This window comes from Myxocyprinus asiaticus, chromosome 24 (assembly GCF_019703515.2).
Source record: "Myxocyprinus asiaticus isolate MX2 ecotype Aquarium Trade chromosome 24, UBuf_Myxa_2, whole genome shotgun sequence".
Classification (NCBI taxonomy): Eukaryota; Metazoa; Chordata; class Actinopteri; order Cypriniformes; family Catostomidae; genus Myxocyprinus; species Myxocyprinus asiaticus.
In genome coordinates, this window is record NC_059367.1 from 20,884,545 (window position 1) to 20,912,177 (window position 27,633).

General features: G+C 39.3%; 1 protein-coding gene and 1 pseudogene across 1 annotated transcript in view; both read right to left on the reverse strand.

Annotated features, from left to right (window-relative positions):
* The window catches only part of LOC127414504 (EF-hand domain-containing protein D2-like), a 44,453-nt gene extending 31,856 nt beyond the window's left edge, over positions 1-12,597 (reverse strand). Inside the window, exon 1 of the mRNA XM_051652565.1 lies at positions 12,060-12,597. Within this exon, the coding sequence (XP_051508525.1) occupies positions 12,060-12,343 (284 nt within the window). The 5' untranslated portion in view covers positions 12,344-12,597. The remainder of the gene's footprint in view (positions 1-12,059) is intronic.
* A 2,872-nt stretch (positions 12,598-15,469) lies between these two features.
* LOC127415394 (uncharacterized protein K02A2.6-like) lies at positions 15,470-21,512 on the reverse strand (annotated as a pseudogene).
* Between the last annotated feature and the right edge of the window lie 6,121 nt (positions 21,513-27,633).

The following is a 27,633-nucleotide window of genomic DNA, read 5'->3' on the forward strand; positions in this document are numbered from 1 at the left end:
AAATGTGAAATCAAAAACACAATTGCTGAAGCAACCATGTCACTTTGTGGTGCTTCCATTTCGGCTCCTGTATCAACTCGCATACTCTTTAGAACTTGTACTCCAGTCCTTTGAATCGCAAGTGCAACGCTCTATCAGTTGAGCTACCACGCAATTTGATTACAATTGAACAAGCTTGCAAATGTAGTTGTTTATGTATTCCAAACGTTAAAGGGCTCATGTCATGAGGAATCAAATTTTCCTTGATATTTTGACATATTGGTCATCCTACTATAAAAACATACTGCAAATTTCAGAACTCAAAACCTGCAATAAAAGCATTTATAGAAACCAAGCAGTAAAAACTCATTCTCTACTTACGCAACTTTCCTATGTCAGTGGGGGCCCATTAGTTCATGACTGCCTCTACAGCGAAAAAAAAACATCACCGCCTACTTTACATCATCGTACCCTTGGCCCCGCCCACTGGGACTCCCCAGTTTGTACCCCCGAGAGAGAGAGCAGGACACACAAAAATAGTGTGGCCTAACTATCCCTGAACACCAAAGGGGACTCATCTGTACTATTTTAAATTATTTTTTGTATATGAAAATGCACTGGACAGATGTCATTGACCATTGTTATGTATCTCGTGGCACTTTTTAAAGACGAGGTGTCAAGTTGTAACTGAAGAGGAGAAGCCATTCTGTTTCATTCAGCTGCTCTGCCACTTGTTGTTTTGAGCACAAACTGCTCAATAAACTGTTCTTTTGCCCATCTGTGCTATTTTTAATTGTTGGTGCATGTAAACATGCACTAGACAGACATCTTAGACCATTTTGATGCTTTCTTTGCTTCAGTGCACGATGATACTGTATGAATGTGCATCTTCATTGTGCTTTGGACTATGTATGTGCGGTTTTTCGGCTCTTATCAACGTGGATTGTATGTTTTTTTTAGCTCATATCGGCATGGATTGCTTGTGAACCACTCATAATACGATTCAAGCTTTGCAAAGGAACTGTTGTTGAAGGATGGGGCAGTTAAAAACACTTGATCCCAATTGCAAAACCTGTGAAAAATGACTGTTTGATAGCATATGGTGCTGCTGTGCTTGAGTGAACAGTTTAATATATTCGGATAAAATGTGTTGGATGTGCAATATAGTAATAGTGTTTAGATGTCATAAGACAGCATTTTGTTAGGAACAGAAACACTTCCCCCTAAAAGTGTTTCTGAACTGATAATCTGCAGTTTTACTCATTATCTTTTAATCACTGTTGTTGTAGCACCTCTAGTGTTAATTTAATAAAGAAACTGCTGCAATACGTACAACAAGCCATGTAAAAATAATTTTGCAAAAATGTAGGTATAGCGGCGTGATTCTATGAGACCAGGTTGACCAAAAAGCACAGTGACCGAGACACAACAAACCCCTTTATCACAAAAAAAAGTTGTAAGGGAATGGAGCATGAAATACTCCACAGCACCACAACAAATGCGATAACGAGCTTTGTTTTCTCTGTGACAAAGAAATATAAGCACACTTCACATGTTCTTAAATATGAAACCACCTCATTAGTCTCATTCAGCCCCTCCAGTGCCAAAGGCAACGGCATCAAACAGACTGAGTGAAACTAGTGTAGTATCAGGTGCTGGGTGAGGTCTCTAAACTTAAAGTGACTCCACACACCTCAAATATACTCAGCCTGTGGTTGTCTGATGAACTCAACTTAGAGATCCAACAGACATACTGGAAACGATGAAACTTCCTAACAACAGTCTACAGTACATAGAACAATCTAGAGGAACAAAAAGTTGTGCAAAATGCAAGCATCTAAGGCCTTTATCTACTTCTGCAACACCCATGTAGTTATCTAAGGTTAACAAAACAATTGCCATAGACTGGTATCACATCTATTTTGCTGCCGAATGAGATTAAACTGCTGTTTTGCAGTTGAACAGCCACAGAACCAATTGCTCTTAGATACTAGACACTACAATATGTGTTTAAAATTCATTTAATTTCTAAAACCAGGCATTAAAAACATCACATTCTTGTTAAATAAAATTAATCTGTGACAATAGGAAAAAAGTTACACTGGCCAGCTAATCTAGATCAAAGCATTCATCCAGTGCAAAGGGTTCCTCACACAGATTTGGGCAGCCAGTTTTGGTTAATTCACAACAAAGGCAGCTTTGTTTGGCTGACTGCAGAAATGGAGAGAGGAACCCATCATTTCCTCAGTTGCGCTACTTTCTAAACCAGCCCACTTTCCCACAACGCTCGGGCCTGTGTGAAACTGACCCAGTCATAGCCCTGGCCCGTCCACTCCACCGCAGAGAGCATGGGGGGACACATTCCTGCAGCTGCTCTCACGAATATTCAGCTTTACTTTGCCCCCCCCGTTCCCAGTTTTGAGCTGGAACTCAGAGCAGTTTTTTGTTTCTGTTAGTGAAATTAGCCTAAAATAAAGGGTGCTGCCAACCCTTCGTGCACTGAACAGAATATACAAAAGATCTGAGAATGGTTCTGAATGCAAGTCAAAGGGAGTGAACGTGGAGAAAATACTTAAACTGTCTCTCATTCATCAACTGTATAAGAGAGCAGTCTCGCTCATAATCAGTGTGGGTGTGTGTAGGCAGCAAAGGTGGCAACAGATCTGTTATACATGGCAGTATCAAGTCAAGTCAAGATTTATTTCTAGAGCATATTTAAAAGCAACAGAGTTGCACCAAAGTGCTGTACAGTAAAATATAAAACATATAAAAGAAAAAAAATCCAGGTGCAAATATGCAAGTGACAATATTAATAAACAACACGCAGCATACAAAATATACAGCGCAATAAACAGAATACAGTCTGTGTAACTAAACCATAAAACACTTAAGCTTTGAATTATCAAAAGATAGAGAATACAGATAAGATTTAAGAACAGATTTAAAAATAGCTAGTGAAGGAGCAGACCTCACGTGAAAGGGCAGGCTGTTCCAAAGTTTGGGAGCTGCAGCAAAGAAGGCCCGACACCCTTAGATTTACAGCAACAACAAGGGACAGATAAGAGAAGTTGACTGCACGATCTAAGTGCTCTTTGGGGAGAGTAAGAATTCAAAAGGTCACTGATGAACTTGGGTGCGACACCAGATAAAGCCTTGTACACATAGATAGCAATTTTAAAATCAGTTCTATAATTAATGGGAAGCCAATGTAAAGTTGCTAAAATGAGAGAAATATGATCCCTATTTTTGTACCGGTAACAAGTCTAGTTGCCGCATTTTGAACAATTTGAAGATGAGAAATAGCAGTTTGAGGCAGATCCAAATGTGATGTAATAAGAGCATGGATTGCAGTCTCCAGATCTCTTGGGGAAAGAAACTATTTTAATTTAGCGACAGATCTTAGATGAAAGAAACTTCCCTTTACCACTGCACTAATTTGTTTATCAAAAATTAAAGTCAAAAATAACCCCAAGATTTCTCACTTGTGATTGAACGCTAGAGGAAAAAGAACCCAATTCAAGGCAGATGGAGGCCTGAGAGGGCCTAAAATCAAAATTTCACTTTTACTTTAGTTTAATTGCAAAAAATAATTTGCCATCCAACAGTTAATGTCCTCAAAACAGGGAGCCACGTGACGCCATGCGAAGGGCAGACGTGTGAGAGACAGCTCTGTGCACTTTGCTAATTTTTTTAATTATTTTCATGATATAATACGGTGAAATTCGATACACCCAGTTACACATTTACTGTCTGTGGCAAGCATGGCAAAGAAGTCAAAATCCTCGGGCTTCTGCTCGACATAACAGGCCACAAGCTGGAAATCGAGCGAGCTCACAAAGTACCAGCTCACAGATCTGCTGAGGGAGACAGACCCCGATCGATTCTGGCCAAATTTTTTAGATCATCTGATACAGATCTCGTGTTGCGCCAGGCCAGGAGCAAAGGAAAGCTTTCTTGGAAGAATTACAATATTTTCTTGTTCCCGGACTTTGCGAACTCGACAAGAGAGGAACGCGATTGGTTTAAGGAATGCAAGAAACTCTACATCAGCGGAAGATCACTTTTGCTCTGATGTTTCCGGCTTTTCCGGAAACTTCTCTGAGTGAATTGACTCGACCATCCGAGGAACCAGGATGCGTGTTTCGTTTCCTTTTGTGCTGGTCCCGCCTAGCGGTTGGAGCTTGTTTTGTTAAATAACACTACTTCGGGACAGTTATGGATGAATCTGTCAGTTCCTTGTGCTTATGCCTCCTGTTGGCCGAAGTATGATTTGTGGAGTATTTTCATGGGACATTGGAATGATTATGTCATCTGCTGTACTCATCAGCTGGCTCACTGAAGATTCGTTTGTCTGACTGAGGAAACTGAACAGCTTTATATCGGCTGGAATTTGTTTTGTGAAGGAACACACCTTCGAGATAGTTCTGTGAATGAGTCTACACGTTCTTTGTGTTTATTCTGCCTATTGGCTGGGGTTTGTTTTACAAAATATTTGATGTTATGTAATTTTGCCTTACAAATTTGTGAGGCAAAATTGAGCAATCCGATGGCAAAGTTGTCGCGGGGGCTCTCGTAGGCATACATGGACTCGAGTTTAAAGGGATTGACACCCGAAAGGGATTGACGCTGTCGTGCGCGGGGTTGATGCGCACGTTTTTCTTTTTTATGATTGTTTTGTTCGGGGGGGGAAGTTCGGGGTTTTATTGTTGCATTAATGTTGAAATGTGGTCTTCATAATTTTGTCTTTGGCACACAATTTATTTCTTCTATTATATCAAAATGTCAAATGTTAATGAGTGTACTATCTCTCTCCACATGGAATGTGAATGGGTTGGGGCACCCCATAAAAAGGAAGGTTATTTCTTTTTTTAAACGTAAGAAATATGATATAGTGTTTCTTCAAGAAACGCATCTTTCCCCGCAAGAAGCTGAAAAATTTGGGACGATATGGGGTGGACATGTTTTCTTTAGTGTTGGCTCAAGTAAGAGCAAGGGAGTTATTATATTGGTAAATAAACATTTACAATTCAAATGTCTCAAACAGTTTAATGATAAATTAGGAAGAGTCATTATTGTTTTAGCAGAAATTCAGGGCCAAAGTCTGATTTTGGCTAATATTTACGCACCTAATGCTGATGATCAGGGCTTTTTTATAGATCTTGAAGGGATGTTGCAAGTCGCTGGCACCCCTCATGATATAATTTTGGGAGGAGACTTTAATCTTTTGATGGACTCCTTGATCATAGTGAAGCAAAAGTGTGTAAGCCCCCTAGAGTAACATTGAAGCTTCACAGGATGTGTAAAAATCTTGGTCTTACAGATATTTGGAGACTTTTGAACACATCTGGAAGAGACTACATTTTTTTCATCAGTCCATAAGATTTATTCTAGAATAGATTTTTTTTTTTTATCCAGATCCCTTATTTCATCTGTTGTTGATTGCTCAATTGGAAACATTTTAGTCTCGGACCACGCCCTGGTGAGTTTAGAGGTGTTGCCACATATAGAGAAAAATAAATCATATAGTTGGCGCCTTAATGTATCCCTTTTGCAAAATCCTGATTTCCAACAAATGTTAAAGACTGAAATCAATATTTATATGGAGACAAACTGGTCCTCGGTATCCTCTGTGAGCGTGGCTTGGGAGGCACTTAAGGCGATTCTTAGGGGTCGGATCATACAGTATGCCTCATTCAACAAAAAATCCAAAACACAAGAACTCGTGGAGTTGGAAGAAAATATTAAAAGTGCAGAGGCAGAGCTGAAGCGCCATATGTCATCTGATGGTCTCAGAGAATTGACACGATTGAAATATAGATATAATACTATTTTGTCGCGGAAAGTGGAGTTTTGGTTATTCAGGGCAAGACAGTCATACTTTGAGTTGGGGGACAAAGCAGGGAAGCTTTTGGCCAGATATATAATGCAGAGAGAGTCTCTTTCTATCATTCCCTCAGTGAAATCTGCTGGTGGTGAAATTTTTACCTCAGCCACTGATATTAATAATGCCTTTAAAGAGTTCTATCTTGATCTTTATAGTTCCACGTCTTCATCTACTGATGAAGATATTAGAAACTTTGTGGAACCATTAGATCTTCCTAAACTGAAGACTGAGCAAAAAAAACACTCTTGATTCTGAGATAAACTTGGAGGAGCTTGACGAGGTAATAAAGTCCCTACCTACTGGCAAGGCTCTGGGGCCAGATGGTTTTGCTGCAGAATTTTTTAGATCCTATGCTACAGAACTGGCTCCACTTTTTATAGAAGTTTATACTGAATCATTAAAGAATAGAAAGCTTCCTCCACAAGCCCGGATCGGTCTGATTTTTAAAAAGGACAAAGATCCAAGCGAGTGTAAAAGTTACCGTCCAATCTCCCTGATCCAACAAGATGTAAAAATTGTCAAAAATTTTGGCTGACCGATTAAGTAAAGTTATGGCATCTCTTATACATATAGATCAGGTGGGGTTTATTCAGGGCCGCAGCTCTTCTGATAACATTAGGCGTCTCATCAACATCATGTGGTCAGTAGCGAATGATCAGTCTCCGGTCGCTGCCATCTCACTTGACGCAGAAAAGGCGTTTGATATGGTAGAATGGGATTATCTTTTTAAGATTTTGGAAATGTATGGGTTCGGGAGTACATTTATTGGTTGGATTAAGTTACTTTATAGACACCCTGTAACAGCGGTACAAACAAATGGATTAATTTCAGATTATTTTACTCTGGATAGGGGCACTCGGCAGGGTTGCCCTCTTTCCCCATTATTGTTCTGTCTTGCCCTGGAACCATTAGCAGCCACGATAAGAAAGGAGGATGATTTTCCAGGGGTGGTTGCGGGAGGTGTGGCGCATAAGCTTCTGCTTTACGCAGATGATATTTTATTATTTCTCTCTGAACCTACTAGATCTATGCCTTGCCTCCACAGAATTATTAATTCCTTTTCCAAGTTCTCAGGATACAATGTCAATTGGTCTAAATCCGAAGCTTTGGCTCTGACAGTGTACTGTCCAGTAACGGCTTTCCAGCCGGGCTCCTTCCAGTGGCCCTAACAGGGCATTAAGTATTTGGGGATTTTATTCCCAGCAAATTTGTCTGATTTAGTTAGTGTTAATTTCGACCGTTTAACAAAAAGGGTTTTGAGTGATGTGGGCAGGTGGGCTTCATTACATTTAGCGATGATTGGGAAGGTTAATGTTATTAATATGAATTGTATTCCAAAATTTAACTACCTGCTACAATCTCTCCCTGTAGATGTCCCCCTCTCTTATTTCAAGCAATTTGATAACATAGCGAAGTCCTTCATTTGGAATGGTAAATATATCAGATATTTGGCTCATTGGTCACTTCCACCTGAGAGAGCCCCTCCCTGGTTTGTTATTGAACAGGCAGTTCTATTACAAAGCATCTCTATCAAACTAATCGGAAAAGTTAAGTTACACCCCGTTATTTCGTATTTACACTCGGTATGGACTAAAGTGTCCAGATTGTTTAAATTGGACACTTATTTAAATGTTGCCTCGAGCATATGGCAGAACCCAAGATTGAGTATTGGCAAGTCCCCTTTCTGCTGGCCAGAGTGGATTGTGAGGGGGGTTGCTACACTCGGTGACCTATATGAAAGTGGAGTGTTGAGATCATTTGAAAACTTGGTCCAACATTTTGGGATCCCCAGACCTCAGTTTTATAGGTATTTACAACTGCGCCACCTGCTTTGTACTATTTTTGGGAATAGCACACACCCCGCTAAGGAGGCAGATGCTTTGGGAGAGGTGATTGCAGCTTTTGGAAAAGGTCATGAGGCATCAGTGTATTACTCCCTGTTAATTCAGTGTCTGGGGGACGGAGCCTTAACTTCTCTCAAGAAAGTCTGGGAGAAAGATTTCAACTTGGCATTGGAGGAAGGAGTGTGGGCTAAGATTCTTAAAAATGTTAAGTCTGCATCTAGAGATGCAAGGGTGCGTCTTATACAATTCAACATTTTGCATAGATTTTATTGGACCCCCTCCAGACTGTATAGGCTTGGTCTTAAAGACACACCCACCTACTGGAGATGCCAGTCGGAGGATGGAGACATGGCCCATGTTTTTTGGTGGTGTGTCGAGATACAGAAATTCTGGTCGAAGTTTCAGAATTTTGTGTGCGATGTGGTTGGCACTCGGGTTTCGATTTGCCCTAGACTTTGTGTTCTGGGTGATGGGGCGGTCATTGATGTGGGGGATGGCCATATAGAGAACTGGGTTCTGACCTGTGTGATGATCGCCAAGCAGGTTATTTTGAGGGGTTTGAGGTCACCTGGTTCGCCCCCATATCCGGAGTGGTGCACGGAGGTGGGGAGGGTGGCAGCTTATGAGGAGGTGTCATCGGGAAGACAGGGAGGCTTGGATATGTTTATACGGAAAAGGGGAAGGTATTTGGAGTTTTTGGAGGGCTCTTGGGTGGGGTGTGGAGAGAGTAGTGTAATATAGTTAGTATGATTATTATGTGTGTGTATGTATGTATATATATATATATATATATATATATATATATATATATATATATATATATATATATATATATATATATATATATATATATATGCATTTAAAAAAAAAAAAAAAAAAAAAAAGGCAAATGAAGACGTATACTTCATTAGTCTCCAATGCTCCTTTTCAGCTCTTATGGAAACATAAATGCTTTCCTTATTAATATCATAGAGGCTATTGCACAAGCAAGAAGAAATGGGACATGAATAATAGTTATTGAATTTAGATAAACTTATTTTACTTGGAACACTCAGCCTTTTTTAGTGAGTATTTTTGTTGGAGTGAGAGGGCCTCTACTGAAGGACTCAACTGGTCTAAATAGACAGGACTGTTCCAGCAACAGTAGAACTGAACTTCAGAGTTTGATGCTGTTATTGTAACCTCTCTTTGCCTGTTGCCACAACATTTTCTGATGTTTCACCCTCTCTCTGAAAAACATCCAGATCTACCTTTTTCCCCCAAAAAATAAAAAAAATCCTCAAAACAGTCACAAAGCACTTCAAAAGGTATAGACTGCACAACATGCCTATCAGTTAGAAACAGAGTGCATTATAGAAACCTGACCATGACCTTAGGGACTTTCAGCTCACGGTTCAAGGTACAGCATAGTGTATGCATTGTGGATTAAAAGATACAAGCTTGGGTGGGGCTGTGGTTATGGCCCTTTCTTCGATGTGTGAAAGACTTCAAATCAAAATCAAATCACTTTATTGTCACACAGCCATATACACAAGTGCAATGGTGTGTGAAATTCTTGGGTGCAGTTCCAATCAACATAGCAGTTGTGACAGTGATGAGACATATACCAATTTACAATAACTTGCGGTTTGACCAAGGTATTTACAGCTCAACAGAGCAAACAGTGTAACTTTTGTATCACAGAATATCCCTAAACAAACAGTTCCTGTTCAATGTGACTGAAATGTATAAAGGATATTAGACATTCTAAAATGCATATTAAATAAACAATGTTTATGTATTTGAATAGTGCTCATTCTAAGGCATTTTCAACCAAACTAGGGGATGGATGGATGGATGGATACAGTTGAAGACAGAAGTTTACATACACTTAGGTTGAAGTAATTAAAACTCATTTTTTAACCACTCCACAGATTTCATATTAGCAAACTATAGTTTTGACAAGTCGTTTAGGACATCTACTTTGTTTACAAACAGATTATTTCACTTTTAATTGACTACATCACAATTCCACTGGGTCAGAAGTATTCACTAAGTTAACTGTGCCTTTAAGCAGCTTGGAAAATTCCAGAAAATTGTGTCAAACCTTTAGGCAATTAGTTAATTTGCTTCTGATAGGCTAATTGTAGTCAATTGGCGGTGTACCTGTGGATGTATTTTAAGGCCCACCTTCAAACTCAGTACCTCTTTGCTTGACATCATGGGAAAATCAAAAGAAAATCAACCAAGACCTCAAAAAAGTCTGGTTCATCCTTGGGAACAATTTCCAAATGCCTGAAGGTACCACATTCATCTGTACAAACAACAGTACACAAGTATAAACACCATGAGACCACGCAGCCACCATACCACTCAGGAAGCAGACGCATTCTGTCTCTTAGAGATGAATGTAGTTTGGTGTGAAAAGTGCAAATCAATCCCAGAACAACAGCAAATGACCTTGTGAAGGTGCTGGAGGAAACAGATAGGCAAGTATCTATATCCACAGTAAAACGAGTCCTATTTCAAAATAACCTGAAAGGCTGTTCCACAAGGAAGAAGCCAATGCTTCAAAACAGACTAAAGCCAGACTACAGTTTGCAAGTGCACATGGGGACAAAGATCTTACTTTTTGGAGAAATTTCCTCTAGTCTGATGAAAACAAGTTCCAGTTAAACCCATTGCACATCTTCCGGTAGTGGACACTAGCGCAACGTAAGCAGTGAGTCCATGAGATGGAGTGAAGTTTGCGAGAGTAGGGGATACAAATTTAAAATGGAACGCAGCCAAGTATTGATGCTGACTACCACCCCTGGAGTTGCAAGTTCGAATCCAGGGTGTGCCGAGTGACTCCAGCCAGGTCTCTTAAGCAACCAAGTTGGCCCGGTTGCTAGGGAGGGTAGAGTCACACGGGGTAACCTCCTCGTGGTCGCAATTAAGTGGTTCTTGCTCTCAATGGGGCGCATGGTAAATTGTGCATGGATCGCGGAGATTAGCATGAGCCTCCACATGTTGTGAACCTCAGCGGTGTCATGCACAGCGAGCCACGTGATAAGATGCACGGACTGACAGTCTCAAAAGCGGAGGCAACTGAAACTTGTCCTCCACCACCCGGACTGAGGTGAGTAACCGCGCCACTATGAGGACCTACAAAAGTCGTGGGAATTGGGCATTCCAACATTGGGAGAAAAGGTGATTTAAAAAAAAAAAACTAAAAAAAAAGTTAACCTCGCGGTGATCACCGGTGATGCACAGATTTTGCTCATCGTAAACAAGCCTTTTTATATCACTTTCCGTGTTGTTAACCTGTCACTTTCAGTTGAAGCACACCACAAATGTGCAGCTGATCAGATCGGGAGTGGCATTAAGACAAGCGCTATGAGTTCTTTTTCTCTTCCTTATTCAGCCTTTGGTGGATTTACAATGTAACTAACTATAACGTTTGCAATATTTTTTGCAAAATCTCCATTATTATAATTTTTTTAAATCGTGTCAAAATGCAAATTCGAATTAATCTGAAAAATCTGAAAAAACACCCAGCCCTACCTACAACGTATTACAATATAAACAATTAAAAGTAAACACGGTCATATTTCAGCAACACTACATCATCAACAGTTGATCTTTAGTAATCGCTTGTCATAAATGTACCTTTTAAGTAACCTGACCTGTTTTATTGTTTTGAGTTTAATGAACTAAAACAAATTTTGGTTTGGTAAACTCAATTTACCAAAAGGGATTTCTTGTTCCCAGCATGCTTTGCATGGGACTTGATAGGGAAAGTAAATGTTAAGATTAATTATTATTTTATGTGATTTTGCAACATGAACGCAAAGGGATACATTTTTAGTTTAATGTTTTATGTTGCAATTTAGAAGAGTTTCTGTTATGTTGGAGTTTTGGGAGTTACCATTAAGGTGAAGAGTGGAGCTTGATCTTAGGTTGAGGACCAATACCAAGTATGTAATCTCACTTACTGCTTTATTATTATTAAGCAATTCACTAGTCAGAATTAACTTGGGTGAATAAAGTGATGGATTTATGTTGCAAAAAAAAAAGTTAGCCTACTCAATTTTTCAAGTTAAGAGAAATTAGCATGCATCAGTAGTACAAAATCAAAACCTCACAGTTCCACTTAAATTTTGAATTTATTAACTTTATAAAATGTAACTGATTACCTCAGTTCGGTTCTTATTCGGATTTACAGTGTAAGGTGTATGTAAACTTCTGACTTCAACGATAGATAGCTAGATAGATAGACAGGCTTGAATGGGCTGCCAAATTGATGAGTGGTGAAGGTCTCTAGATGTTAGGCTGACATGCACATCTTCAACTCTTACATCTGTGAATGACAGCAGGTATCTGCTACTTACTCTTTGAACATCTTCTCCATGTCTTTGATCTGTTTCCTCGAGAACTCCTTGAACTCTGTGTATGGGTTGAACACCTTCATGCTGCGCTGGTGGTGTTCACCGGCGCCCTCGTTCAGCTCCCCGCGCCGCTGCAGTTTCGCTCCCAGCTCCGAATCCGCGCTGGCCGTGGCCGCTTTCTCGTGCTCTCCGTTTTCGTGTGCCCCGTCCAAGGCCATCGGCTCGTGCGCGCCGTCCTCGATCTGCAGCCGACGGCTCAGCTTCGATGACAGCTCGTCCGTTGCCATTTTTTCTTATTTTAAAAATCGAACTACTATCTACGGAGCAAATACCGTGGGAAAAACACGCAGAGTGCTGCAAAGCGCGTAGTCCATATAAAGGCTCAGTGCGTAAAATCCAGATTCAGATCAGCATGCAGTTAAATAGGTGCTAGAATGCAAATCATCAGACTTTTTGCTCGGTGAAGAGGTACACGTCTGTAAAGCCGAGCGATTCAAACGGACAGCGCTCGTGCTTACTGTGAGTGATTGCTGACGGTTAAATAAGCTCGTGCTTATGCATGATGGACACTAAACCGCTTCATTATGCCACGCCTTTTAAAGAGACGAAACGTACGCACAGTGGAACGTACTGTTGTCCCTTTCTGAAGCCAACTAGCCAATGATATGTTATTGTTTTGATATATTACACATATAAAAGAATAATTTCACCGCAAGAAGGTTTATTATTTCTGGTTAGATATACCTTATACAGAGTATAGCGCCATATATAATTTTTGACCGCAGTAAAACTTGTCTGTGTGGGAGAGAAGTGCAGTCTCTTCAATGGCATGCACTGACTGTATAAAGGTACTAGATCACATCTAATTTTCACAAATCGCATTTTCTTTTGTCCCTTGAAATATCTTTTGGAAAGATGCATGTTCACTGTTTCGTCAACTTTGAAAACAGTGTACAACCCATTAAAGACACTGTACTTCTGTCCCCTACAGACACAGCCTCATTTTCATTTCTCAAAAATAATTTCAGTCACAAAAATCAAATTGAATAAGGTCTATTATATGGCTATTTGGGAAAGGACGTCGTTTATTTGTCATTGATTTATTCATGATAGTCAATGAATGATGAGACAACTTTGGTTGACCAATTGCAGAGGTGTCAAGTTTGGTGCGCTTCAACTATTTAATTGGAAAATATAGAATTTTGCTTAAAGAACTTGTGTTCTCTTGAATATTTATTGACCAAACATTGACTACAAATGATATACCGTAACCAGCTTTACCAGAATGCAATGCGGGTCTAGGCTGGTTTATCTTGCTGGTGGAGGATCAGCATAGTCGTGTTGTTCACCAGCAAAACTTTTTCTGGTAATACTGGTTAAACAAGGAAGTTCACCCAAAAATGAACATTCTCTCATCATTTTCTCACCCTCATGCCATGTGTATGACTTACTTTCTACTGCAGAACACAAACAAAGATTTTTAGAAGAATTTCTCAGCTCTGTAGGTCCATACAATGCAAGTGAGTGGTGAAACAGATCAATATAAGTCCTTTTTTAATCATACATTTCCACTGTCACTTTTACTATAAATCTCCTTTCACTTTCACAGATATTGATCACACCTATCATATCACTTCTGAAGATATGGATTAAACCACTGGAGATTTATGGATTACTTTTACACTGCCATTATGTGCTTTTTGGAGCATTCACTTGCATTGTAACGACCAACAGAGCTGAAATATTCTTCTAAAAATCTTTGTGTTCAGCAGAAGAAAGAAAGTCATACACATCTGGGATGTCATGAGCGTGAGTAAATAATGAGAGAATTTTCATTTTTGGGTTAACTATTCCTTTAAGCTAGTCAAAAAGCCTTGTTGGAACATGAGCACAACAGCATCCCATGTTATGGACCAGCATTCAAAGCCCAACATATGATGACCAGCTATGCAGTATTTATTTATTTAGCAGGAAACAGACTGTACCTGTGTTCAGTTGTGAGGTATCATTAGTCTCCCATGTGATTGGCACCTGCAGAACTCAGCAGAAGGTTCAGCAGATTTCTGAACACCTGCCATTCATAAAGTCAGCAGATTCTATCTGGGCCTGGGTGCCAGGGATGTGAGAAACACATTCATGTATAAAAAATAAAAATATCACTTTGTTTATTTCAAGAAATTGTGATATTGTGTACATGCACGTGTGTTGTTAGTTCATTAGGTGTTAGTATATTAGAAAACAGTTTACAATCTGAAGACATCAGCTGACTGACTTAGGCTGATTCATGAAACAGGAACCCCCCAACCACACACACATTTTTCTATCTGAAACACCCTCCTTGTCATAGAGGAAAGGCTGCAAACTACCTGTGTGAAGTGTGAAGTGTAGGATTTGAGAGAAAGGAGTGTTTAGTCCATCACAGCACTCTCAGGAGCAATGTGTGATATGGCATACCGTAATACCTCTACCCACTGAAATAAAAAAAACCTTCCTTTGTGTGGTGAATGGAGAAAACCTTTAACAGACTCTATATTAGAGGGACCAATACGCATAATTCCAGATGTCTTCTTTATAAACAGATATGCTTTTTTCAGAGACAAGATTTAGATAAAGTTATCTGAGCCAACAATTCACTAGGGACTCCCTTTACTGCTCTATTCACTGGGAAGATATTTTGCCTGAAGGAAGCTGTAAACTATAATCACTGTTGCTTTCTGTAGTCTTGCTGGATATATCTGGGTCAGACAAAATAAGCAAGCTGAAGACAGTAACGCAAACACACATACCAGCTTCGACTCCTCAGGGAAGGCTTTCCTGTTGGAACATGGCTGCATGGATTTTCTCCCATTTAGACACAAAAGCATCGGTAAGGTCAAGCATTGATGTTGGGCAATGGGGCCTTACTCACCATCAGCGTACCAATGAATCTTAAAGATGTTGATTTGGGATAATGTCTGGGCTTTGTGCAGTCTAGTCAAGTGCCAGTCTGGACTTAGTAAACCATTTAACCACCTGCTAATTGGAAGGGGGTGTCCACATAAGTTTGGTCATGTAGTGTTACATTAGCCTATGTGAAGAATTTGTATGAAACTTACAATGCACATTGTTATTGGACTGGCATTTTCTCAAACATTGCAGTGACTGCAGTTAAATAACTACAACAGATAAAGTCAGAATAAATAAACAAAAACATGAAGTGAAATTTCTTGTTGTCAGTTACACAAATCCCAAATACTTTTGTGCCTGAATTCCTAAAATCCAAAAGTGACTAATGTAGCTTATGTTAGGTGAAGTCATGGACATTTCTGGACTCCAGAGTGTTGACTTAAGTGATGTCATTTTCTGATGTATGTGTATATAAGACAGATTGCGCAGCCCTTGGCAATGTAGAGCAGCAGTAAATGAGCATCATGCTAGTCTGTGTGAGCTGTTTGAATTTGGTCTTTGGCTGGAGGCCCAATCTCATGGCAGTCCATTGTCTTTGTCTATGAAAAGACACAGAAAATAAAAAACACATTAGAAAATGTTCAAGAAAATGTAAGAAAAAAAAATGAAAACAGGAATTATCCAACACAAATCTGCATTATTATGAAATATTATAACATTACAGTACCTGTTTACTAAAGGTGCAGATCATATAAAATTTCCTGACAAAAAATTCTCTAGTGTTTCTGACAGGCTCCTTCAAAGCCTTCGGCTCAACTCTCTCATTCAGTGTCTCCTTCAAGGTCTTTGTTTTAACTACTGAGACCATTATATGCACAGAGACACACCAACACAGAAGGCAAGAGGATATTCAGACTCTAATAATAAAAAAATGAGTACCAAATCTTCAAGCGAACGTTTTGGCTCCATTTACAGCAGTGGGTTTATGAGCTGCAGGACACAGTCTTGAAACTAATTAGTTGGGTGCAGCTATGGCTGTAAAATCTATTAATGGCACAGTGTGATATATCACCATAAAACTCCAGGCAGGCAGTCCTAGACACAATTAGTCCTGTGTTAGACAGCATTAGTCAAACATATACACACTGATACTCAAAGGAGATAATGGCAGTGCCAGTCCTAATAGAGAGTACATGGAATAACTGATAGATCTGCGAGTACAATACAACGAGGATCAGATGTTATATGAATTATTAATGAAAACAAGCCTAGTGAGACTATTGATTCTAGCTGCTGACAGTAAAGTGAGAAAATGGGCAGCTTTACAGATGAAATTCAATGGACTCTTTCAGAAACAATAGTTTACAGAAAGTGCTGTCAAACAAACAGGTCTGACAGCTGTCACATAAGTGGTCAATTGTCCTTGGTTACATCGTTGGTTTCAAAACACCAATACAACAAAAGAAGATAACAACAAAGGAGAAGCCTAAAGTTAATCCATTTCTCAAAAAGGGCCAGCAGGCATCTTCATTCAAAATGCTTTTTCTTTGCATATGAACCTTTTGTAAGACCAGAATTATGGGAATATTGCAGACACGGTCAGTGTAGGAAGCAATACCTCACCAAAACTGAATTACACTACACTGTACAGATGCTGGGTGGACTATGAATGCATCTGTCCAGACTAGTGAGGGAAGGCAAGAGAGAAAGACAGGTATGAGAGAGAAAGGCAAAACATATCTGTATGAAAGCAGGCCAAATGAAAGTGAGGTGAGATCAGTTGTATACCTAAGTTTTACATTTTGCTGGATTTGATTGGGATGGGATCAGAGAGCTTTATGTTGTCCCACCCTTAACTGGTTCCAAACCCTATTGAGAGAGCTCTGAAGACAGGCAGTACTGCAGCCAACCACTGAAATGTTTAGAAAGGGAAGGGAAAGAAAAGAAAGATAGGATAAGACAAAATATTCTCCATTTGGCATAGTTTAAATGACACCCTTTATATATAAAAGCTTTATAGAAAACCTGTAGGTGTTCATCCAAGTCATGTCACCATCCCAGTCCCCTATGGGGACAGGAAATTGACAGACCATGTGATGTGGACATCTTAACCTTGGAAACAAATGCAGCAGCAAGTCATAAAAAGCAGAATTGATGAAGTTTCACAATGTTCCTTGATTAACATATATATATTTTTTGTTATCATAGTTTTTCTGTAACCTGCTGCTGTGCTTGTAGATTCAGACATGTCGTTGATCATTTTAAATGGATTGTGTATTGATGTATCAGCCTCAACTGAGCAAATTTACAGAAGGAAATAAGAGTTAACCAAATGATCAAACTGAAAAGCAGCAACAACTACAATATAAACAAGTTAAACAGGGCCATGCCTAAGCAGAGGAACAGGATAATGATTCATTATAATGTTCTTTTTTAATTTCTTTTGTCATGCATCTAAACATTCCTTTAAGTTGAGTAACAAAAGATAGAGTGAATTCAGGTTAATTGGCTCACTTTTTGCCATACCAAAAAGATGGAAAGCTTCATTAAAGTAACAGTGAAACTTGAGCTAAAACTGTGGTATCGTGGGGGTTCAATTAAGGAACACTTGTCATTCGAGAACAGTTTTTATTTATTTATTTATTTATTTATTTTTTATCTCAAGAGCAGGTAAACACTTTATGGTACTTCACTTACTTGAATGCCCAGAATAAGTAGCAATGTAAACATATGAACAGAATAGTCCCTCTTGTGGTCATTACTATGCATTGCACTTCTTGCATTACTTCTTACATTTAAAGTTACTGCGCACATTTTACTACGCTTCAGACATTCCTCACAGAGTTCCACCTCCCTTTCAACTTCCTTGTCCATACCAGACCACCAAAAATATGAGTGAGCCAGTCCTTTCATCTTAGAAATTCCTGAGTGAGATTGGTGTAATAATTTTAGAAGTATCGCCCTTCCTTGATTTGGCATGATCACTCTGGCTCCCCAGAGCATGCACCCGTCACACACAATCAGTTCCAGTTTTCTTCTGTGGTAAGGACTGAGCTGAGGATCAACATCTGTAGGCCATCCCTTCAACACATACTCACGTACTTGAGACAGTATTACATCCTTAGCTGTCCAGCTCTTAATTTGGGTGGCACTGACAGGCTCAAACTCCAACATGTCCAACATCAAGACTTGATCTGATTTAGTTTTGTCCAGCATCTCTTCAGGAATGGTTAGTCTGCTTAATGCATCCACATTTGCATGATTCCCTTTTGATTTGTACACAATGGTATACTCGTAGGCACTCATCAGTAAGGCCCATCTTTTTCTAGGTGAATCCATTTGAGGTATGGGTTTCTTTTCACCAAAAAGGGAGATTAAGGGTTTATGGTCAGTGCAAATAGCAAACTGATGGCCATATAAGTACTTGTGAAATTTTTATACTCCTAAAATGACAGCTAAACCCTCCTTGTCCAGTTGAGAATACCCCTGTTCTGCAGGTGTCAACGTACAAGGTATGAACCACAGTGGTTTCTCACTTCCATCTTCCATATAATGTGAAAGCACAGCACCTGCACCACACAGAGAGGCATCACAAGAGAGAATGAGGTCTCTCTCCGAGGAGTAGTGCACTTACACTACGGCAGGCTGTAAAAGTTATTTAGATTTTTGAAAGGCATCCATTTGAGCTTTTTTCCCACATCCATCTAGTGTCTTTTCTCAAGAGTTTGTACAGGGGAGCTGGGAGGCTAGACAAATTGAGTAGAAACTTCTAGTAATTTAACAAACCCAATTAAGCCTTTAGTTCAGTGACATTTGTGGGACATGGAGCTTCCACCAGAGCTTTCACTTTGTCTTTTAATGGGTGTAAACCTTGGGCATCCACTATATGACCCAAGTAGTGCACTTGTTTTTGTAGGAATTCACATTTGTTCCTTTTTAGACACATCCAGAATCTTGCAACCTTGTGAGCACAGTTTCCAGGTTTTGTAAGTGCATTTACACCAGTGACTAATATATCATCAAGATAGACTGTCACATGTGCAATTCCCTGAAGCAACCCTTCAGAATCAGAATCAGAATCAGCTTTATTGCCAAGTATGCTTACACATACAAGGAATTTGTCTTGGTGACAGGAGCTTCCAGTGTACAACAATACAAAAACAGCAGCAAGACATAGATAATAATAAAAAATAAAAAATAAAACTAATTATACACAAACGTACAGACACATACATACATACATACACACATACAAATGGGTAGTGCAAATCTAATACAATCTGTTATTAGTGCAAATGTTTTTTTTTTTTTTTTTTTTTTCAGAGGAATGAAATGGCAGAAGACATTGGATGTGTTGGATGAATATAAGTAAGACTAAACTGTGTATTGCACATAGTTATTGCTCAATGGGCAATTTAACTGTTCATGAGATGGATAGCCTGAGGGAAAAAACTATTCCTGTGCCTGATGGTTCTGGTGCTCAGAGCTCTGAAGCGTCCGCCAGAAGGCAACAGTTTAAAAAGGTAGTGGGTGGGGTGAGTGGGGTCCAGAGTGATTTTTCCAGCCTTTTTCCTCACTCTGGAAGTGTATAGTTCTTGAAGGAGGTGGGTGGCTAACCAATAATCCTCTCAGCAGTCCGAACTGTCCTTTGTAGTCTTCTGATGTCTGATTTAGTAGCTGAACCAAACCAGACAGTTATTGAAGTGCAGAGGACAGACTCAATGACTGCTGAGTAAAACTGTATCAGCAGCACCTGTGGCAGGTTGAATTTCCTCAGCTCGGAAGGGAGTACAACCTCTGCTGGGCCTTTTTCACAATGGAGTCAATGTGGGTCTCCCACTTCAGGTCCTGTGAGATGGTAGTGCCCAGGAACCTAAATGACTCCACTGCTGCCACAGCATGGTGGATTAGAATGGTGAGGGGGGTCAGTGTTGGGGTGTTTCTCCTAAAGTCCACAATGATCTCCACTGTTTTGAACGTGTTCAGCTCAAGGTTGTTTTGACTGCATCAGACAGCCAGCTGTTCAACCTCCCTTCTGTATGCAGACTCATCGTCATCTTGGATGAGGCCGATGACAGTGGTGTCCTCTGCAAACTTCAGGAGCTTGACAGAGGGGTCCTTGGCGATGCAGTCATTGGTGTAGAGGGAGAAGAGTAGTGGGGAGAGCACACATCCCTGGGGGGCACCAGTGCTGATTGTACAGATGCTAGAAGTGAGTTTCCCCTGTCTCACAAGCTACTGCCTGTCCGTCAGAAAGCTGGTAATCCACTGACAGATAGACATGGGAACAGAGAGTTGGTGTAATTTATTCTGGAGTATAGCTGGGATGATGGTGTTGAACTGAAGTCCACAAAAATGATCCTTGCATATGTCCCTGGTCTGTCCAGATGTTGCAGGATATGATGCAATACTATGTTGACTGCATCATCCACAGACCTGTTTGCTCGATAAGAAAATTGAAGAGGATCTAGAAAGGGTCCAGTGATGTTCTTCAGGTGGCCCAACACCAGTCTCTTAAATGATTTAATGACCACAGATGTCAGGGCGACAGGTCTGTAGTCATTAAGTCCAGTGATTTTTGGTTTCTTTGGGACAGGAATAATGATTGAGTGTTTGAAGCAGCATGGGAATTCACACTGCTCCAGTGATCTATTGAAGATCTGTGTGAAGATGGGGGCCAGCTGGTTAGCACAAGATCGAAGACACGCTGGTGAGACGCCATCTGGGCCTGAAGCCTTCCTCGTCTTTTGTTTCCGAAAGACGCGGCTCACATCATCTTCACATATCTTAAGTGCAGGTTGAGTAGCAGGAGGGGGGAGGAGGGGGTTTGCAGGAGGTGTTGGTGTTTGTGTGAAGTGAAGGTCAGAGTGGGTGTGGGGTGTGAGATTGGGCCTTTCAAATCTGCAGTAAAACACATTCAGGTCGTCAGCCAGTTGTTGGTTCCCTACAGGGTTGGGGGTAGGAGTCCTGTAATTTGTGAGTTGTTCCATGCCACTCCACACTGATGCAGGGTCGTTAGCTGAAAACTTGTTTTTCAGCTTCATGGTCCTTTGGAACATGGCAGGAGCCGATGCCACTCCAAAGGGAAGGCGATTATAGGTAAACATCCCTTTGTGAGTGTTGATTGTGAGATACTGTTTGGATTCTTCATCCATAACAATCTGTTGGTAAGCATGGCTTGTTTTTAAAATGTCGAGCCCCTGTCAAGGCTGCAAAGAGGTCTTCTATATGAGGTATTGGATATTGTTCCAAAGACGAGACTTGATTTACGGTGAGCTTATAGTCTTCGCACAGTCTAATGGATCCATCTGGTTTTAAAATTGGGACGACTGGCGCTGCCCACTCCAAGTATTTCACTGGAGTGTTTATGCCTTCACTGAGCAGTCTACTAATTTCTGCATCCACTTTTGAGTACATTGCAAAGGGTACTGATCTTGGGCGAAAAAATCTGGGGGTGGACTCGGGCTTAATATATGTATTGTAAAAAGCCCGGGTAATATGTATCATAGCTTTAGCCCCTTTTAAAGCCAGCCAGCCTCTGCCAAGTAAACTAGGGCCATCTTCCTCCATTACTTAAATATGTGGGCTACACAGCTTATACAAGGCCCCCTCAACAGGACCTTGTGACTATGAGGGACCCCAGCCCTCTTATAGGACCCTTTTGCCTTCCTGTTTCTAATTAAAAAATTTTGAGCAACTCTTTAATCTTATAACGCCACCTGGTGAAAGTTTCCATGTAGAAGACCTTGTAAAAGAATTTCCTAAATAGCTACCTTCATATTTTAATGCACTCATCTTTTTTATGTGAAATCTTTGCTGATTTTGATCAAGTAAAATTAACAACAATGTTTATATTTTTACTGATATTTCAAAATTCAAGCTGCCAAACAATTTTCCATATTCACACGCAGTAATTTTCAAAAGAAAATTGGCCCCGGGGCCCTTGCTAGTCATAATCCGCCCCTGCTGCGAAGCCGCTGCCGTGTCACTTTTGAAGTCAGATCTCCGACTCCAATCTTTTGTTTTTGCATTACGGCAAGCTTGCGCGATGCATCCGATTTTCCTGCACACATGACACTTTTCACTCTTATATCTGCATTCAGCAGCCGTGTGGTTTGTCCCTTTACATTTATAACAATGTCCACTGTCAGCATTAACATGGTATTCTCTCTTACTGTGTACGGGCGCTGCAGAGCTTTTCACTCTGTGACATGAAGAGGGAGAGGGCTTATGTAACTCTCTCACATTTTTATTTGCGGCTTCCACTGTCAAGCAGGCTTGGGGAGTAACGGATTACTTGCTACAATGTTAGGTAATCAGGATAAAAATTTTAGATAACTATTATCCATTACAGTTACATAAAACCGTCGTAATCAGATTACAGTTACAATAAAAATGGGATTACTGTAAGGATTACAAATGTTAGTTTCTGACAAAAGAAATAGTGAATTTTCCAGACATAAAGTGATACAGACAGCTGTTTGTTTAGAGTGAGGGATGGTTTAGATGCACGTTCTCTTCGGGTTCTCTCTCATGACTCACTTGAGTCAGGAGTACCTCCTACTGTTGCACTCTGCTCTCGAGGCAAACAGCTGCTTCATCGCAATGGCCATGGAAGAACATGCATTATTTTCTTGGAAATTTCGACATTATTTGCTCTTTAAAAGAGAAAAGTGAAACAACATTAAAGTTCAGTGGAATTTATGCCTTCCAGCTGTGAAGATGCTCTCATTATCCAAGGACCTGAGAATATGAAGGTAATAAGAGCCACACAGAAATCACATTAGCTTGGTTAGCTAACATTAGTTAATATTAAAATGTGTTAAAATGAGTTAGCCTTAGTGTTCAAAGAAATCCGTGGCCCTCATCATTTGGCGGGAGAAGCTGCCAATACTGACATGATTTGAAGCTTAAAAAATGACCCCTCCCCCAGATGAACGGTACTTAAAAAATCATCATTTAAGAAAAAAAAAAAAAAAGGTTTGAATACAACAGCAATACAAAAATCAACTGAAAAAATTGAAAACATGCTATGACTTTCTCTCCTTTTTCACCGCTCATGATTTTGCATTCCTGATCATTATTAACAAATTCAAATTGTACACATTAATACCAAATTAATTGAAAATGTGTTTTAAGTTCTTAGGAAAGAAAGTTCAATGAAGAAGTTATCTGATTTTGATAAATTGTTGCTGAGAACCGTTCAAATATCAGGGTGAGGGAGACATTCTGGCAAATGTAACATGTTCAACACTTATAGTAATTAGGAATAAGTAATTGAAAAGACACACTGAAGTATAATCTGTTTTGATCTTTTCTTTAAAACTAGATTTTGTTTTCTTTTTGGAATCAAAACTTTTTTTTTCCCCTTTAAGTAATCTGTAACAGATTACATTAAAAGATAACCCTCCCAACCCTGCTGACAAGGTAATTTTCAAGGTATTGCCAAATGTTAAATTCGGATCTGCAAGCAGTCTTCTTTTAATTCTGTCATCATTGATGCCGCAAACAATCCGATCTCTTAATATTTGCTCTAATGTGGCTCGTAATTGCAATCTTGCGCCAGTCTTCGCAGCTCTGTTACATATTCAGTTACAGAGTCTTCTGGCTTGTGAGTGCGTGAATCAAACTTGTACCGCTGAAGATTTCACTGGGTTGTGGATTAAAGTGATTTTTCAACCACACAATTTGCTGATATATTTTTTCCTTGGGTTTCTCTGGGTTTACGAGGTTGCGTAGTAGACTGTATGTTGGCGCACCAACCACACCAATCAGAATGGCCCTCTGTCTGTCTCCATCATCTATTCCGTTTGCCTCCAAAAACTGCTCAAGAATTTCACAATATTCCTCCCATGATTGACTCTTTGCATCAAATGCTGACAAAGTTCCTATAGTCGCTATATATGTGCCTTAACTTTTCCTCCCACCTGAAGTTTGGAATGTGAACTTTGAAATGTGTGCACAATCAGACACTCCACATTATCTGCATTTCTTACTGATTAACATCATATCCATAGATCCTCGTCGCCAATATTATGTGGTATCGTGGGGGTGTAATGAAGGAACACTCGTCATCCAATAATTGTTTTTTCAATCTAAAGAGCAGGTAAACACTTTATATGGTACTTCACTTACTCGAATGCCCAGAATAAGTAGCAATGTAAACATATGAACAGGATAGTCCCCTGTGGTCATTACTGTGCATTGCACTTCTTGCATTACTTCTTACATAAGTTACCACAAAAACCAACTTTACTATAGACAAACCTAAAAAAAAAAAAAAAAAACTCTTATATGACAAGAGGAGGCATTGTACCCTCAACTCTTTGTGCAATTTATCTGCCACAAATGCATAGATAAATTAATCAGTTCCAGAGATACATTTTTCTCTGCAGAATTTCGTTTGAGCAAAGTCTGTAGAGGCTGTTAAAATGCTAATAATGTTTCAGTGTACAGCGGTTTCTATATTGACGTAATTTTCTTTTCACAGACAGAAATCTTTCAAATGTCAAGTGTTGTCAGTCTCAGATCACTGTCCAAATAATACATTGCTCTGTAAACAAATCCATAATCCGACAGATCTTGGAAATATACAAAAACAGGAGCAAATCACTAAATGTCTTTATCTGAATTCCTTTCACTCTCCCCACTAAAGCCTGCAGACAACAGAAAGTTGAATTTGACCCTGTGTACAAAACTCATCAACAGAACAAGAGAAATGCCTTGAAAAACCTTTTGACTCAGTTCTAAGTATTTAATTTAGCAAGTGGCTCTCACATCCCTTAGGCACAAGTTCATTAAGTGGTGGATTGAGCGCAATTCACTGCTGTAAAGATTTAATTTGATTTTATCTATTGATTTTATCACTCAAAGTCAAGGCCTGGGGAGAGAGCTAATTGAACACCACTGCTAACACATGCCAATGAAAGAAGTATATGACTGGATGAATGTTCATGTAGTATTCTTTTATTGTGCAGTTCAGTTTATGGGGTATGCTGCACCCTGAAACAGCTTAAGCTCTTTTTATCCTTGAAGAGGTGGTCACCATCCACTGCCATTGTAATTACATCAGCTAGCAAATTTTTTTCTTTCAAAATTTCTCCCATTGCATGCTGAATAAGAAAGTCATGTAAGTTTAGAACAACACAAGGGTAAATAAATAATGATTGAATTTTCATTTTGGGGAGAATTATCCCCTTAAGCTGTCATTTTTGTCTGAGGAAATGTACGTACCTTTGTTAGAATAATCTATTTTATCAGGATGATTTAGAATTTTAAAATCAGGCCCAGAGAGTAACAGAATACTTGGAATGGCAATATGTAATCAGGATACCAAAAAAATAAATAAATAAAAAATAAATAAATAAAAAGGAAACTGTGCATAACACTACTACTTTATGTAACTTCCATTGCAGTTTATGTTATTTTAAATCTATTCATGATTAACAGAACAGTCAAAAAAAAAAAAAAAAAAAAAAAAAAAAATTCAAAGATGCAATAGTGATTGAGGCTGGTGTTCCATGGAAGAATGAAAGTCATATGGGTTTGGAACAACACAAGGGTCAGTATATGATGATAACAGAATTGTCATTTTTGGGTGACCTATCCCTTTAACCCTTCCAGCTGATCTTCCAACAGTGTGCCTCACTTCATGTTATTGGAGGTGTAGTGCCGTCTATATGTATAACATGCACATTACACCACAATCTTAAACTGCACTGCTGCTCACTACAAAAAAAGGGAACATTTGTTGAGTGGAAGATACTCTTCAGAGGTATTTCATGGAATGACAAAAACAGTTTATGGATGGTGCAAAAATCCATCCCTGTGCTTTGCCTGACCCATAAACCTCACTAACTGGCATCTTCAACTACATGAAGTCATCAGTGTGTTTTTTTTTTTTTTTTAAGAAGATAGATTGGGAGATGTTTTATCAGTTCAAGTACCTTACAGTTTATTTTACCATCAGTGTCTGTCATCTGGGAAACACTCAGTTTCTCTCTATGTGTGATCAAAACACATGAGGTTGGTTGTATTGTCAGCATTTCCACATGTTTTAGAAAATTTGAAAAGTACCCAGTCAAACTAACACACCCAAATGTGCCTTGAAATTGAGAGTCTAGGGAATATAAATAGAGGACATGACACCAATACCATAAATCAGTTTAAATCAATGGTTCTCAACTGGTTTTACTTCAGGAAACAGATTTACATTATACTTCAAGACGCTACCCAACACAGTACCAAAATTGTTTATCATGCAAAAGTAAACAAAAAGGCCCTAAAAATTAAGCATTGAAATGTATTAGCCCTTACAATACACAAAATTATCAACATGACAGGAAAAAAGTTTAAAAAAAAAATGTTTTGGGAAATGTTACCTGAATATCTAACAATTTACCACACAAAAAGTAGATACTGTAGAGCTGTGCTGTTGATTACGTCAGACTGTTCTGTAAATCATGAATAGATTTGAGGTGAAGAGTAATCAGATCAGAGAGAAGACTGAATGAAGAGAACAGGTGTAAAACAATTCCACATAATGGATTAAAAGTTTATCCAAATGCACGTTGGTTATTCAATTTAAATCCAGTTTTAACACCAGGCTGGAGTAGTCATTCCTATGTCTGGGACATATTATGATATTATGATAAACTGAGATATGAAGTATATTAATACCATTGGAATTTGGACCCAGATAAACCTGTGGCAGGTTTTAAAAAATAAAAACCATAATAAACTAAACAGCTCCACTTTTGCTCCAAAATTAAATTTCAGATCAACAGATAAAATGTTGGGTCAGCAAATAAAGGTTTTCACTCTTTAAAGGTGCTTGTTGTTGTGATACAACACTGAGGCAAGCAGAGTCTGTTTAATGAAACGATGGAAGCATTAAAAAAAACAGAGTGAGAGAGAGAGTGAGAGAGAGAGTGAGAGAGAGAGTGAGAGAGAGAGTGAGAGAGAGAGAGTGAGAGAGAGAGAGAGAGAGAGTTGTAATGCTGTTGTTAAGCCAGCAGATGACAGTCTTTGTCGATTCTGTGCCCTTGACATAGATGGAATGGCATCTATGGAGATACAGCAGCCTCCACTAGGTAAGACAAATAATATATCACCCAAAAATGACAATTCTCTCATTATTTATTCACCCTCATGCCATCCCAGATGTGTATGACTTTCTTACTTCTGCAGAACACAAAGTTTTTTTTTTTTTTTTTTAAATATCTTAGCTCTGGAAATTCCATAAAATACAAGTAAAATAGTGACCAAAAATTTGAAGCTCCAAAACTCACATAAAGGTGGCATAAAAGTGATCCATAAGACTCCAGTAGTTTAATCCATGCCTTCTAAAGCGATCCAAATGTTTTTGGGTTAGAACACACCAAAATGTCACTGTACATCTTGCCATTGCAGTCTCTTGGCACAATCATGATTTCAAGCTCGATTACACTTCCTAAGGCTTGACGCATGCTCAGTGTGCTAAAAAGAAAGTGTAATCGAGCTAGAAATCATGATCACCATGGAGACTGCTGATGTCAGGATTTATAGTGAAAAAGGAGTTATGTTTTGGTCTGATCTCACCCAAACCGATTGGATAGCTTCAGAAGACAAGGATTAAACCACTGGAGTCTTATGGATTACTTTTATGCTGCCTTTATGTGATTTTTGGAGCTTCAAAGTTTTGGTCACCAGT